This window comes from Bison bison, unplaced genomic scaffold, assembly GCF_000754665.1.
Source record: "Bison bison bison isolate TAMUID 2011002044 unplaced genomic scaffold, Bison_UMD1.0 scf7180017864485, whole genome shotgun sequence".
Taxonomy (NCBI): domain Eukaryota; kingdom Metazoa; phylum Chordata; class Mammalia; order Artiodactyla; family Bovidae; genus Bison; species Bison bison.
Window position 1 is genome coordinate 1,165,929 of NW_011495045.1, and position 16,705 is coordinate 1,182,633.

Here is a 16,705-nt window from a genome sequence, read left to right on the forward strand (position 1 = left end):
GACAATGACTGGCATGTTTACTACAAGTAGAAACTTAATTCAAAGTTTGGTCACAGATAATATGCTCAAATCTTTTAGTATAAGTAGGTTATATAAGCAGCAGCCCAATTTGGGCTTACTTAATTTAGAACTCAGATTTAATTTAAAATTACATTTTATAAAGTTTATACTTAAAGGATTAGAAACTTTAATATGATAAACTTATCAGAAGTTAAAACATACATTTCCAATGAATAGTTAATCAGGTAAGAGTATTGCAAAAGTAGTAATATTTAAATTTCAACAGTAATATATGCTAACTGGAAAATTTAGAAATAATGGTATAATGCATAAAAAAGAAATTACCATAATCCCATTACTGAGTAATATAAAGTGATATAGATTAATACTTTTTACATCATAACAGATATTTATATTACAGGAAATAAGGTATGCAGAGCGAAGTTATGTATCAAAACCCACTTTGAATGTAAGTATAAATTTAAATGTGCTTTAAAGGAAATGTAGTCAATTAAAAACTGCATATTCTTACTGCATGTATAGGTGAGTGTCAACTTGATAGTTAATTACTGAAACATTAAGTCAAACTCCCTTATTACCATAAAATTTTTTAGATCTAGTGCCCTGCATAATTTCTGCTTCTTCCCCAATCACTGTCTACTGTAAACAGCCTTCTCTAAAATTAGGCAGTGTTCTTCCTTTACTCTCGGGGACCCCTGGTATATTGTACTGGTACATTGCAGAGGCCACATGGAAGATACTAGAAGAAAGATGCTGAATGAGCTGGAGATTAGACAAGAAGAACCATTACTTGGTCACCTAATGCTTTCTGAAGGGTTCTCTCTTTGTTTCATAGGGATTCCTAAAAAGACTTAGTAATAAGCTCCAACCAGAATGTAGAAAATGGTTCTCTTATTATCTATGATAAATTATGTATGTATGTATGTATTTAAGAGAAAGTAGAAAGCAAGTGTAAGGAGAGAATTGTTAAAATAGTGTTTTGCAGTGTTTAAGAGAGTTTTTATCTATTTTTTCTTCAATTTTATGTTGTTTTATTAATAGTTTAAGAAGTTATGCCTGTGAGACTTCCCTGGTGGTCCACTGGTTAAGAATCCACCTGCCAATGCAGGGGACAAGGGTTTGATCCCTGGTCTGGGAAGATTCCACATGCCGTGGGGCAAGTCAGCCCCTGTGCCAGAACTACTGAAGCTCGCACGCATTAGAGTGCATGTTCTGCAACAAGAGAAGCCACTGCAGTGGGAAAGCCAGCACTGCAACCCGAGGGTATCCCCCATTCACCACAATTAGAGCAAGCCTGTGTGCAGCAGCAAAGACCCAGTGCAGCCAAGTAACAGATAAAATACAAAGAAATTATGGCTCTGGCTGTGTCCCAGTTAAGCGGTGTTTCCCCTACTAGCATGCAGGTTCTTAATTCCTAGCCTAGAGTTTCCTTTCAGTGAGGAAGCCCATTAATTAGGATTGTTTATTACGCAGTTCACAAGGGTAAAGTATTCATTTCTTAAATTTTGACTAAGTAATAGAATTGAAACTTATGCTTATGGTCCATGCCTATTTTAGGACTGGTTTGTCTTAGTTTTCTATTAGGTTTTAAGTCATAAAGTGCTAGCATTATACTGGTTTTAGTGCTGTTCAAATGCTGAGATTATTTTCATCTTTGATGAATAATTAGACATTCATAAAAGTCTGTTTCTTGAATAATGTATCTATGAATCATGTTTATTTATGAAAGATGATTTTGATGAAATATTTAAATGTAATAATTTTTACCATCTTCTGTCTTGCCAGGAAGTGGTCATAGTAAGTGCTATAAGAACACCCATTGGATCCTTTCTAGGCAGTCTTTCCTCTCTGCCAGCCACTAAACTTGGTTCCATTGCAATTCAGGGAGCCATTGAAAAGGCAGGTCAGTAGTTGCTTTACTTTTTGTGTTGAGGGGATAGTGATTCATTGGAACAAATGTTTATTTTGCACTTACTATATACATAACACTTAGAAATGAATTAATGAATGCATTTTTGAATTCTCTTGAAAAGAAGTCCTTGGACTACAGTGTTAGTAATAAAACTCAAAATTGACAAAAACCATTCCTGCTATGTAATGTCATGTACTTTACTAGGTAATTACTAATTATTGAGTTGAATAAAATATGGAAATGCTTCTTGCTTTTTTAAAAAAGGGATTCCAAAAGAAGAAGTGAAAGAAGCATACATGGGCAATGTTCTACAAGGAGGTGAAGGACAGGCCCCTACAAGGCAAGCAGTACTGGGAGCAGGTACTAGGAATACATTTTTGCGTTTATACTTGAATGTTTGACATGGCGAAATGGAGGTCATTTCAGCTTAAATAGACTGTAAATGCATAATAGACTTATATTCACCAAAGAAATGTTTCAGATTACAGTTTAACATGCTCTATTTTTATCATAGTTGTATTTGAAAAGAATCTGTTTTTCAAAAGTATGATTTATATTGGTTTTAGGCTTACCTATTTCTACTCCATGTACCACTATAAACAAAGTTTGTGCCTCAGGAATGAAAGCCATCATGATGGCCTCTCAGAATCTTATGTGTGGACATCAGGTAAGAAATACCTTCTTTTCCACTTTATAATTAAAATAATATGCAGTGCTAAGAAAACACTAAAAACCTAAACATATTCCTACTTTAGAAGTGAAATTCTTTCTCGTAAGTGCAGTTCCTGTGTTGTTTCAGACACTGAGGAGTGTTTGGATTTCAGTTCCATTTGAAGTAGAGGTTAGATTGATAGCTGAAGTGTCTCGTATTAAAAGTAGTTTCCAGCTAGGATGTTTTAGTGCCCCCTTTCACTTAGAGATTCTGGGAGATTTAAGACATCATAAATGTTGTATTTGCTAGATTGAGAAGGGCTTTCATCATAAATGAGAATAAGGTGCTTACCCTGGGGATCAAATCATTGATTGAGCCCAGAATTGATGATTGATTTGTAGTGCCTCATGTCCAGGTTTGGCTGTAAAATTGTGCGGCTTTCTATTGGCCTTGATGATTTTGATTTTGTTTGAGACTGGGCAAGAGACAGGCTGCTCAGCAAATAATATGTTGCATCAGGAGACTAGACCTAGACTCAGAACTAAGAGTTTATCAGATCCAAGCCCTTTTTTCAGTTGAAGAAAGAGGTTGAGATGACTACAAACATAGTTACAGGGCCTACATTAGAAAACAGGTGTCCCTATCCCTGTGTAGTGCATTCTGGCCTATCAGGGCATAATACACCAAGGTAAAAACCAGTTGTGAGGTGTCTGCAGATTATTTCTTATATATATATAAGAATCACAGTTTTGCATACCCTTGCTCTTGCTCATCCCTTGCTTTGTTTCCAGTTGTAAGGCAAGGCAGAGGGGGAAAAAAGAGAGTGATACCTGATACGTATGCTAAAAACTGAAACGGTTTAGAAAATTATAAAATGAAAAATCTTTCTTCTTACCCTGCTCTACGTGTCTAATTTATTCATCACTTTCTTGTATATTCTGCCACCTAAGAGCAGAGAAACTTTGGGCAAGTTGCTTAGATTCTGTGCCTCATGTAATATCTTGGAGATCTTTCTTTATCAGCACCTGAGATAGTATTCTACTGAACTGAACAAGTATAATATATTCTGGGGGTCCTTATTGAATGGATATCTAGGTTGTCTCCAGTTCTTCTCTGTTTTAAATAATGCTCCAGAGAGTACCCCTATGCGTGTATCTTTGTGTACTTATAAATACTTAAATCAACTCTTAATTCACTATACTAAACATTATAATGTAGTGGTTAAGAACAGAAAGTCTGGAGCCAGACTAATTTCAAATCCTAGCATTGCCTGTCATCAGCTGAGGAATTACATGTGGACATTCACTGGAGACAGGTGAATAAAACATTTAAAAAAATCTTATCATGTGTAGGTCTTTCTTTTGGAAAAATTCGTAAGAGGAGAATTTCAGAGTCACAGATTTCAAAATTTGGATATTTGCAAATACTTTCCATAAAAAAAGTTATGCCAGTTACATATTGTCCAAAGGTTGTGAGAGCTTGTTTGCTTATACATAAGGTAACACTGACATCAGGTATTACCAAACCAAACCCTAGTCAAACCAGTGGGTGAAAATGCTCATGAGATTGTTAGGTGTTTGAAAACTGAATGACAAGGATAATTTTGTCTCAGTTGATTCTTTTGTGGTTCTCTAGCAAATGCTTTTAGTTAATATTCTTGATTCATATCTATATTTTTAAAATTATCTGACTTAGAGGAATATTAGGAATTGCCTTATTTTGAATATTATCTAATGATCAATTTTATTTAATACTGTAGAACTGATAACGATTTCCATCACTTATTTTCATCATCCCCAGGAAATACTCAGTATTTCAGGATAACAGAATAAAACTTATATGAGAACTATTTGAGACTCTCCATATTTCAAAATAGGCAAAATATTTAGGTTTCTTTGGTACGGAGTTTCTGTTTGTCTTTATTCCTAATTAAAGATTGTGAGAATATAACGTTAGTTTTAATTTTATGTTTACATTTATCTTTTATATTAAACTTTGTTTCAAATTAGCCTTTGTAATGCAAATGAATTTTCTCTTGTTGATCTGTAATTACAGGTTAGTTGATTAATATTTACTAAACTTCTATATATGCCAGGCACTAGTTACATAAAAATAGATATGACAAAGTTTCTGGCCTCAGAGGAGCCAGAAAGGCCTCACTAGTTTAGTGAAAAGGTTTGACATATAAATATAGCTACAATACTGTGTAATATTATTAATAAAAGGAATACACAATAATTGGGGAACACGAAAGAAGGAAGGGAGACTATTCCAAAAACGGATGGGGGGAAAAAAAGGGATAGAAATAGGTAGTCAGGGAAAGTGGCTGACAACTGATGTGTTGGGTTGAAGGGGCTGTGTCTTCATTAGTTTTAAAGGAAATGACAGTGTTTTTCTTGTTGGTGAATAGGTCAGAAGTGCAGAGGTGTGTGAATTAGCATGGTATCTTTGAAGACCTTGATTTTTTTTTTTTTTCCCTTCTTGGCCTTACGGCATGTGAGATCTTATTTCCACAACCAGGGATTGAGCCCATTCTCCCTACCGTGGAAGTGCAGAATCTTAACTGCTGGACCACCAGGGAAGTCTGTTTGAAGACCTTTAAACAATTCTGTATGACCTCCACTCGTGTAGGTCCAGGCATGAGACTGGAAAGGGAGTGAAAAGTCAGATTGTAAAGAGTCTTATATACTATGCTGGGGAGTCCTTTACAGAGTGGAATGACCAGATTTAGTCTAGCCAGAATGACTCAGATGAGTGTAGATGACACTTGGATGCAAGGAAAGGCTTTCTGTCAGATGACCAAGTTAGAAAGTTATTATAGCTGTTTGGAAAGAGTTGATGAGGAGGATCACAATCAAGGAAGTAGGATTATTTCTGAGAACTGAGATTATATTTTTGGCAGTGTCAGTGAAATGAAGGATTTAGAAGAATTTCAGAAGATGGTTTTACATTAAAGATTCTTATTACTATCTGATTCTGATCTTAATTATCATTACACATTTCAGACCATTTCGTTTTACCAGAATCAAGAGGGTACTTCTTATATTGACTGTATAGCGATGTTTCATAAAGTTCATGTAGAATCCTTGTTGCTGTGTAAAGGGTATAATGGATTTGCAACTACAGTTGATCCATGAACGTAGATTTGAAGTGTCTGGGTCCACTTAATGCACAATTTTTTTTTCAATAAATACGTACTGCAGTTGAGTCTGTGGATCTAGAACTGTGGATAAGAAGGGCCAACTGTGAAGTTGCACCCAGATTATCAAGTGTGGAGGGTTGATGTTCCTAACTATGGTGTTCAAAAGTCAGTGGTACCATTTGAATTAACCCTGGGTTTTTATGTGTTGCTGAGCAGGACGTGATGGTGGCAGGTGGCATGGAGAGCATGTCCAATGTCCCCTATGTAATGAACAGAGGAGCAACACCATATGGTGGGGTAAAGCTTGAAGATTTGATTGTAAAAGATGGACTAACTGATGTCTACAATAAAATTCATATGGTAATTATTGCTTTTTAGTGGAGAAATGCCATCTATACATAATACTGCTTGGTTAAAAAATGTTTTTGTTTTTGTTTTCAGAAACTGAAGGATATAAATATGTTGATTTAGCCATTCATTTTAGGAAAATGTTTTTCTATGCTTATTATATCAGTTTGGCTCAATGTTTTAATAAATTGCCCCACACTGACATAGTGCATTTTCTGACTTCTAATAATGGATACCATAACTATTTAATTATTTCTCCTCAAAATAGCAACTTCTGGGCTAATTCAAGTAGCTGAGATGTGAGTGAGAGAGTTACTGAGTACAGAAAGAAGTATATTTTAAGAACTAAATTTAACTGCTAACCACTGTTTTATGTTATAAAAAGCAAATGTTTTATAAGTTTTGCAGAGTTACTTAGATTCTTTAAAAATTCCAACTTTATCAGGGCAACTGTGCTGAAAATACCGCAAAGAAGCTGAATATTACACGAGAGGAACAGGATACTTATGCTCTTAATTCCTATACCAGAAGTAAAGCAGCATGGGAAGCTGGAAGATTTGGAAATGAAGTTGTTCCTGTCACAATTACAGTAAAAGGTTGAAGGATTATGTTCCAAAATAGATTTTAATTTTTAATAGACTTTACATGTTGCTAAACTTTTTTTGTTGTTGTTGTTGTTGCTAAACTTTTTATGTTTAAGTTTTAAATTGGTACTTTTTAAATTTCAACTGAAAACACTGACACTGCTGCTGCTAAATTAGTAAAGGGAAATGTTGCTAGTTCAGAGATAATTAAACCCAATTTAATATCTGATTCCAACTCAATTGCAAATTCCACTATGCATATTTTTTTGAGGAATATATTTATTAGAACTCTTTCTAATATAACTGATAGACTGTTGAACACATGAAGTAAAAAGGGGGTATTTACTAGAAGGCTAGTTGGGTGTTTGTCCCAGAACTGAAAGATGTATGGCAGCAACCAGTCAGCACTGGGAACTTCAGGGATTGGAAGAGAATGGGCAGCACCATTAGGACATGCTGTCTTGGCTTCTCAGTGCTGCTTTTGTGCTCTCAGCTTCCTCCACTGCTGCCTCCATCTCCAGAGTCCATCTGTAGGGCTCTCAGTCACAGAGGAAAGATACTTTCTCACCAACTGCAGCAGAATAAATCCACAGTATAGACACATTAACTTGGTTTAGGTTACATTTCCATTCTAGACATAATTACTGTGATGAGAATGATGGAAGACCCAAACTTAACCAAACTTACCCAGCCTGCGTCTACATTGGACATCTTCCCGTGGGGTTAGAAGAATGTCTGTGATAGAGAATGAGCTCAAGAGAGAAGACAGTGGGATGTGGCTGAATAGAAGATTTAAATTGCATCAAGCTACTTAATAAACTCTTCTTGAAGATACTAACAAATTACAGATGGTAGATTCTTGAGTGGAATTTACTTGGGATGGTATAAGGTATGTGGGCACACAAAGGGAAGCAGAGACTATCAGGCACCTTTTGCACCATTTCTTACTGAGCAGGTAATTATTGTCTTTACTGCAAAGATGACTTAATTTAAAAGATTTTTGTTTTAGGTAAACCAGATGTAGTGGTGAAAGAAGATGAAGAATATAAACGTGTTGATTTTAGCAAAATTCCAAAGCTGAAGACAGTTTTCCAAAGAGAAAATGGTTAGTATTAAGAAATGAAGCATATGAAAAAAAAAGTGACAGTATACCATATCTAGTTGTAGAACTGCCTAAGGATTTTTTTTCTTTTTTCTTTTTTTTTTGCCTAAGGATTTTTAAAAAGTAATTCTAGAAAACACCTTGATGTTATTTAACATTTTCAGTGTATCAGGCTCAAATGAAATTAACAAAACATTTATTTATCCAAGGTATATTTTAAATTGTTTAATAATTAATACTTTGTTTTTGTGTATGTGTGTTTGAAGTTTTTAAAAATTATTTTTTATTGGAGTATAGTTGATTTACAGTGTCGTAGTATTTTTTGCTGTACAACAAAGTGAATCAGTTTATATATATATATATATATTCATTTTTAGATTCTATTCCCATTTAAGTCATTACAGAGTATTAAGTAGAGTTTCTTGTGCTATACAGTAGGTTATTAGTTATCTATTTTATATACAGTTAATACTTTTAATATTTATATATAGCCTCTGGAACAGATTGTAGAATGACTGTATAATTCAGTTTTTCATTTGCATTTCATCTTGAAAGTTTTTTTGTGATATGAAAGTCAAGTTTACATATTATGTTAAATGTCTATAAGCCTCTGGAGAACTAAGCTGATAGCTCTTTTTTTACTGTTGTTATCTCTAGTCCTCAATAAATAAATGTTGAATGTTTATCTAAATGGGGTCCCAGGGTTCTAAATCCTTCAAGGAGAAAAGGTCACTTCTGCTTTTAAAATTGGCTGTATATAGCTGTGATAATAATCTGAAGTAACTTTTTTCCCCTTTTCTGACTGAGTTTCTCAATGCAAGCTATAGGAGTGGATCAATGTTTGTTTGTTTTTTTTTTAATATTGTAACGAATTTTCTTACAAGTTTATATTATAAGGAATTTTCTGTCAGTACAGTAGTTAGGACTCTGTGCTTTCACTGCTGGGGACATGGGTTCAATCCCTGGTCAGAAACTAAGATCCCACAAGTCTCATGGCTTGGCTAAAAAAAAAATTATATTGCCAAAGTATATTTTTATAATTTTGGCAGCAGTCTATAGTAGTATCTTCATTGGTATTTATAAGGAGACAGGTTAATTGACATATAATTTGTATACCATAAAATTCTCCTGTTTAAAATGTATAGCTTAGTGATTTTTAGTATTCATTTAACTTCAAGTGATTGTAGAGAAGAAGAAATATCTGATTTTGACACTGATTTGCAAAATGGGATGAGTGTCTGCTCTTTTGTGGATAAGGGAAGATGTAGAGTTAGGAAAAACATGAAGTGGTCCTTATCTTTGGTGAATTATAAACCAGAATCAAGGCAATGGCACCCCACTCCAGTACTCTTGCCTGGAAAATCCCATGGATGGAGGAGCCTGGAAGGCTGCAGTCCATGGGGTTGCTCAGAGTCGGACACGACTGAGCGACTTCCCTTTCACTTTTCACTTTCATGCATTGGAGAAGGAAATGGCAACCCACTCCAGTGTTCTTGCCTGGAGAATCCCAGGGACGGGTGAGCCTGCTGAGCTGCCGTCCACTGGGTCGCGCAGAGTCAGACACGACTGAAGTGACTTAGCAGCAGCATCCAGTGCCGTTATGCATGCATTTTGAGCTAGCTTTGAATAACACAAAAAACTAACATAAAAAGACATACTTACTTGCACTGTGTTATATACACTTACACGTTTAGTTATGTATGTTTCCTGAGGGCAGGACTTATCTCCATCCATATCTTCATGCATCCAGCAACCCAGTCAGTATTCTGTAGGAATTTGTTAAATTGACCCAAGTGAATTCAGTGTGAAAGAATGTTCTGATGTCATGCTCATTGATACTTTCAGGTACAGTAACAGCTGCCAATGCCAGCACACTGAATGATGGAGCAGCTGCTGTGGTTCTGATGACTGCAGATGCAGCTAAGAGGCTCAATGTTAAACCACTGGCAAGAATAGCAGGTAGAAAATGTTCTGACCTTGTTTATTCTTAAACCCCTGTAAACTCTTCTTGATATTGAGATTCTTTCTCAGTAATACATAGAAGTTGGCTTACAGATTTTTATCTGTAAGTCTTACTTTTTGACATAATTTAGTACACATTTTAATTGAGATAGAATCTCCTTTAATATTTTTGTTATGATTTGATTTATATAAGAGAAAGTTTTCAAAAATCTTTTTCTTCTGGATGATGTGTGGGAGAGTACAAGGTACATGTTTTCCTCTGGCATTGTCAGTTAAAATAAAAAGAATATGAGCTCAGGAGTATGAAAAATGTAATAGTACTGGCATTTATTATTAACTATGTGGTCTCAGCATTTCCTCAGTCTCTTTAAGCATATTTGTAGCTGTGAAGTCTGCCTTGCCTTCTTCATAAGGAGTTAAACAGATACCGTTTTGTTTAGATCATGGTTTCTTAACCTCAGCAAAACAAATAATTGTGTTTTGGGCCTGTTCTATGCATTGTAGGATTTTTAACAGCATCTAGTTGGCAGCATCTTCTGCCCACTAGATACTACAATAAGTGGCATTCCACCTGTTGCAAGAACCAAAAGTATCTCTAGATAATGCCAGTGTCCTGGGAGGCAATTCCCTCTTAACTTCCTGTGTGTGAAAATCAATGGCTTAGATGATTGGTATAATTTTATAAAGTACAGAATCTTAGAAAAGGCACAAACAAATTTAAATATTTTAAAAGGTTAGGAAACTTGAATCTTTGCATTTATATAAGTTGTTAGATATAGCTTTGGGTACTTGTAAAAAAGATTTTAATGACCTTTTTTTGTATATATATAAAGCATTTGCTGATGCTGCTGTAGAACCTATTGATTTTCCACTTGCGCCTGCATATGCTGTTCCTAAGGTGAGAACAAAATAATAGATCATATCTCATTCTGCCAATTTCTGCTTTTGCTTATACCAAGGTTGCATGTTTTAGATTTTAAGTGTTATTCATCTGCCAAAGCATAGCAGTAGCTTAGTTTCAAATCTCACTTCTGAAGAAAACAATGAAAGCAACAAGGATAACAACAAAAGTAAAAGAGCAACACACAAACTATGTCTTCAGTGGAGCAGATAAAAACTATATAATTGAATTCCTTATGCTGAACTCACACACCAAGAATAGTAACCACAAAGTGGGAAGTTGGTATGGCAGAGAAAGGGGAACGTTGAGAGTCCAGGGTTCTAGAATTCAAAGCAGATACTCATTATTTAGAAGGAGCAGTCTTCTAAGAGGGGAACTGCTGGTAGCTGGTGTTAGAGTAAAACTACAGATAGCAAGAACTCTACTCCAAATTGTCAGTTTGAGTCTTTGTGGGAAGTTGCTAAGGGGTCACATGAAAAGACAAGAGTGTTTTTTTGGTTTAGGGGTTAAGGGATTTCAGAAGACTGCAGCAAATATTCCTTTTCAGAAGTAGAAGGCCACACCCTGAGAGAGAACTTCTGGGGGTAACATCCAGATTTAAAGAGAAAAAAACACCAGAGGGGAATAGGATAGCAAAGGATAAGGAACAACAGGGAGTGATGACGCTCTGTCCAGAGGTGGCAGACCTCAGAAAACCACACAGTTACACAGCTTCTGAAAGTGAATGCATCACACTGGAAAGGAAGGGTGATAAATAGTTCTCAGCTAGATTCTGAGAGTGAAAAAAGTGGCTGCACTTAGGTACATGTTTTATCTCATGTTGTTGAAACTAGGGGAAGCTGTTTGAGCTCTACAGCTTTGAAAACTACCTGAGCCTGCTGTTAGAATAAAGCAAGGAGGAGGGAAAGTTTCATGTTAATTTTTTTGTTGCTCAGAACAAAAAAGCTCTAAAGATAAAGGGCTCTAGCAATATTTTATAAAGATAAAAGCATAAAGATAACATCTGCAATAGCTGAGGAACTATCAGAACAAGAAATCATAATAAGATTTTAAATAAATCATTCACAATGAAGACACAATAGCTCTGAATAACTGTGCCCCACATAACCCAATGGAACCTTTTATAAGGCAGAAACTCTAGGGGATGCAATGAAAAATTATTAGAGATTAATGGAACTCTTTTGACAGGTAAGGGCTTCACAGGTGGTACAGTGGTAAAAAATCCTCCTGCCAGTTCAGGAGACACAAGAGTCATAGGTTTGGTCCCTGGGTTGGGAAGATCCCCTGGAGTAGGAAATGGCAACACACTCCAGCTTTCCTGCCTGGAGAATCCCATGGACAGAGGAGTCTGGTGGGCTACAGTCCATGGGTTCGCAGAGTTGGCCACGACTGAGTGACTGAGCATACACACACACACACACACACACACACAATACACCTCTCTCTTTGACAGATAAAGAACCTAGAACTAAGGAACATATAATCAGTAAAGTAGATCTTAAGAGTACATGTCAAGTATGTACCCCCAAATAAAGACTATGTGTTCTTTTCCATGGAATGTTCAAGATCGATGGAATGGTTAAGAAAATTGTTTTCTCTTTTCAAAATAGAAATATGACAATGCAAATAAAGATGAGAAATTAAGGAATTTCCTGGTGATCCAGTGGTCAGATTCCACACTTCTACTGCTGGGAGCAAGGGAGACACAAACGAAAATTGCAGAATTTTGAGAAGATAAAGTAGGTTTTGACTTAATTGTCTGAACATAATCTTTATTTTTTTCAAATTCAGGTTCTTAAAGATGCAGGTTTGAAAAAAGAAGATATTACTATGTGGGAAGTAAATGAAGCCTTTAGTGTGGTCGTACTAGCAAACATTAAAATGCTAGAGATGGATCCCCAAAAAGTGAATATCAACGGAGGAGCTGTTTCTCTTGGACATCCAATTGGGTAGGTAAAATCATAAAGAAAAAGAAAGCTAGGTTAATGGCTATCTTTGTGTTTCTCTCTAAATTTAAACTGCTTCGTGATAATGCCTGTTGCTCTTGGTTTACCGTTTTTTCTTCCTTCTCATCCTTCATAAGCCAAATACCATTTCTGATAGGATCCCCTCTGAACACAGAGATCTGTCACACCTGTTGCTTGAAAACTAATGTTGTTTTATGCTGAAGAAGATAATTTAAGATTGAAGATTATGTTTGGGCTTTTGTGGGGCTTCCCTGGCTGTCCACTGTTTAAGACTCTGCACTTCCACTGCCATGGGTAGGGCTCAATCCCTGATTGGGAAACCAAGCTCCCACATGCTGCTCAGAGTGGCAAAAAAAAAAAAAAAAAGCTGTAACCATTCTTGAAACAAGTCTCCCAAGTTAAAGTAGTTAAATTCAGCTATAAGTCATGGCTAATTTGGTTATTCACACAGTCTATAAACCATTAAAGTACCAAAATGCTTTCTTAATCCTAGGATGTCTGGAGCCAGAATTGTCGTCCATTTGGCTCATGCATTGAAGCAAGGAGAATATGGTCTTGCCAGTATTTGCAACGGAGGAGGAGGTGCTTCTGCCATGCTGATCCAAAAGCTGTAGACGACTTCTGTTGTCTAAGGCGACAACCCTATGTAGCTAGAAAGGCCTGCTATAATCAGGGTGACTTCTGTCAGAATAATCGAGTCTGCCTGTATCGAAACAATTTATTTAAATTTTGATTATTTTCAACTCTTTTTAAAAAATAAGGTAAAAAGATCAAATCCCAAAACCTTTTGAGATTATAGAAGTTTTTTCTTCTTCTTTACATTTTTGATAATGTTGAACAGATTTTTGTTATAAAGCTATATTGTTTGAAATACCATTGTGCATGATTGATTATGTTAGTGACTTATAAGTAGAAGCTTCCATGTTAGAGAATAAATCTTAATTTATATTTCTGAAGATTGTTAAAGATTAAGTGAATATTACCTGTCACTAATTTAGATTTAATAGACTCTTCAAAGTGAGAGTAATTATTCTGTGCAAACTAGGGATGTCTTATGTTATTAGTCAAGAAGCCAAAGACATTGTGTGTAGTGTTGCTAGAAATAAGAGGAACCCATGCACTCAGGTCTGAAGTGGGTGCAATTTCTCATAAGCTCATCATTCAGAATTTGTTGGGGGTGAGGTTAGGGATTTTATTTTCATTACTACAGCAGCACAGAGAGTGGGAAAGAAGGTGGAAACTAAATTGCTCAACGGAATGGATTTATGAAGAGAAGAGATTGTCATATTCAGGATGCTACAATGCCTGTTCTTAAGCAGAAAAAAAAATGCAGCATAAGTATCCTGTGTTGCATCTTATCTAGAAAAAAAAAAACACATTGTAGGCAGGGTCTATGCACACCGACCTCAGCTGTAGTTCAGAGAAGGGAAAGCTTCTGTCCAAGTTCATACTGACAATAGTGGATGATTGAGGGGACAGAAATGTGGTATTACAGATCTCTCATGGCAAGTAATTCACAGTGACTCCTTATCTTTGAAGGAACAAAAAGATAACATATGGAAAAAAATTGTTCCTAGGACTATGACAGGCTGCTTTCAAAAATTTCTTTGTAGTCGTTACAGCTAGCTCCCTTTTGTACATCATTGTGTGCTAAGTACTGACCTAGAGGCCTTATTTGTATTCACTCCCTTAATCTTTACAAAAATTCAATAGGGTAGGTACCATTGTTATCCCTCCTATATAAATAATGAAATTGAGGCATGAGTGGTAAAATGGAATTCCTCAGGTCAACTACCTGGTAAGTAGCTGAGATGGATTCAGTTCCAAGCAGTCTTACTCCAGAGCTCAAGTTCTTAATTCACTATGTTTGTCTCCTCAGTACTTTCAAATAAGTATCTGTCCTAACTATAACAGGAACTAGGTAAAATACATGGGGGAAAAAAACAAATATAGAATACTTCACTGAAGATAATCATAATTAACATTGAATCCAAAAGTCAGTCATCTGGAAAACACCTGCAAAACTCTCTTAAATCTGGGGGAAAAGAAAATGAAAGAAAAATAAAAATAAAGGACCAACAAGTAAATGGTATTTATTAAAAAGAAAAATAAATGGCACTCTAAAGCAGTAACTAATATAAGATAAAAACTTAAGATTTTTACTAATTGGGCAGATTTAAAAGGCTTTGTTCCATTAAGGTGTCTTCACTAAAGAGATCAAACCAGTCAGTCCTAAAGGAAATCAACCTGAATGTTCATTGGAAGGGCTGATGTTGAGGCTGAAGCTGTAATACTTTGGCCACTTGATGCAAAGAGCCGACTCTTTGGAAAAGACCCTGATGATTGGAAAGATTGAAGGCCAAAGGAGAAGGGATTGGCAGAGGAAGAGATAGTTAGATAGCATCACTGACTCAGTGGATATGAATCTGGGCAAACTCTGGGAGACAGTGAAGGACAGGGGAGCCTGGTGTGCTGCAGTCATTGGGGTAACAAAGAGTCAAATATGACTTAGTGACTGAACAACAAGAACAACTTCATTAACAAAATTAACAGAAATGTTAATGTTCTGGGGAAATGTAGTAAAAAAATTCTTCGGACATCTAGGTAGAAAAATTGGAAGGCTTACTCCTTGTTTCTATTATATTAACTATCAGAAGACAAGTGAACAACGTCTACATATTTTTAATGGAATAAGAGTGATGAAGATGCTAGAAGGAGTATCAAGGCATGCAGCAGCTTAGAAAATATAGTACTCTGCTGTTGCCTTCAAAAATGCCAGTTTTATACCAGCACGTGGAGAGAGTAATCATGAATTTTGGAATATGAAAGTTAAATTTTTAAAAAATGATTAAGGACTGAGTAAAGAGCAAGGGAAGGTAGGGGTAAAAAACATAAATATGCTAAATCCAAATGCCAGTGGAATGAAAAAAGGAGTTCCACATTTTAAATTACTATGGAAGATAAAAGCTGAAAAACCCAGTAAGTAAGAGAAGACTGGCATATATCATAAATTATTAGACATCAATGCAGAAAGTGTTAAAATAGGACAAGAACTATTCTGTATAAGGACAATTACTCAAAATGAAGTTATGGAGAAACCGAAGATGGTCACAGAAGAATTGGCTCTTATGAAGGATGACACGAGAATTTAGCATGCATTTAGGAGCTGATTGGGACCCTCCCTGGAGACTGGGGAAGCCAGCAGATACCATCTATACCTTCTCACTTAAGCCCACTCAAGTTACTGTTACTCAATTGTGTCCAACTCTTTGTGACCCCCATGGACTGTAGCCCACTGTGTTCTTCTGTTATTGGAATTCTCCAGGCAATAATACTGGAGTGGGTAGCCATTCCCTGATCCAGGGATTGAACCTGAGTCTCCTGCATTGCAGGCAGATTCTTCACCATCTGAGCCATCAGGGAAGCCCTTTAGCCCACTTGTTGTTCAGTCACCCAGTGGTGCCTGACTCTTCGCGACCCCATGGTCTGCAGCACGCCAGGCCTCCCTGTCCCTCACTATCTCCTGGTGTTTACCCAAGTTCATGTTCATTGGTGATGCCGTCCAGCCAGCTCATCCTCTGATGCCCTCTTCTTCTGTCCTCAGTCTTTCCCAGTGTCAGGGACTGTTCCAATGAATTGTCTACCCACTGCACATTGCCAGTATCTCACTAAAAGGAGCTTATACACATGTCTGCTGCCTCAACTTCTGTAGCTGCTATGGAAGGGAGAGGCCCCTGGATCACCTGGCTCAAATAGCCAGCAGGTTTTATGCTTATAGATGCCATGGAACTGTAGCAAAGAATCAGTTATTAATGGGTATAGCAGCCCTGCCCACACCTCACAAGGGTATATACCTGGGCTCAGTGTAGAGGGAACACGCAAGAAAGCCCATCACCCTGATTTCTCTGTAGGAGAGCCCTTACTACTTCCGCTGTTGCTGCCTACCAGTACAGCTTTCAGTCAGCTTGCATCCAAAGACTAACTGCAGTCTTCCTCTTTAGGATGACGACAGGTCTTACACATTCTGAACTACTGCGAGCCACTAAGAACAAAGAGGGCAGCATTGAAAATCACAAAAGTTTAAGACATGAAGAAGATCTGGCCAAGCTGATGT

At 36.5% G+C, this 16,705-nt stretch overlaps 1 protein-coding gene across 2 annotated transcripts in view; it reads left to right on the forward strand.

Moving 5' to 3' along the window:
• ACAT1 (acetyl-CoA acetyltransferase 1) overlaps positions 1-13,547 on the forward strand; it is a 29,208-nt gene extending 15,661 nt beyond the window's left edge. The window contains exons 2-12 of one of the 2 annotated variants that reach the window (XM_010862834.1): positions 422-469; positions 1,807-1,924; positions 2,198-2,293; positions 2,500-2,600; positions 5,944-6,087; positions 6,521-6,671; positions 7,669-7,764; positions 9,607-9,720; positions 10,557-10,621; positions 12,416-12,573; positions 13,085-13,547. In XM_010862834.1, coding sequence (XP_010861136.1) covers positions 422-469; positions 1,807-1,924; positions 2,198-2,293; positions 2,500-2,600; positions 5,944-6,087; positions 6,521-6,671; positions 7,669-7,764; positions 9,607-9,720; positions 10,557-10,621; positions 12,416-12,573; positions 13,085-13,205 — 1,212 coding nt within the window. In that variant the 3' untranslated portion in view covers positions 13,206-13,547. The remainder of the gene's footprint in view (positions 1-421; positions 470-1,806; positions 1,925-2,197; positions 2,294-2,499; positions 2,601-5,943; positions 6,088-6,520; positions 6,672-7,668; positions 7,765-9,606; positions 9,721-10,556; positions 10,622-12,415; positions 12,574-13,084) is intronic. The other variant, XM_010862835.1, reaches the window with a different exon arrangement.
• Positions 13,548-16,705: the final 3,158 nt, after the last annotated feature.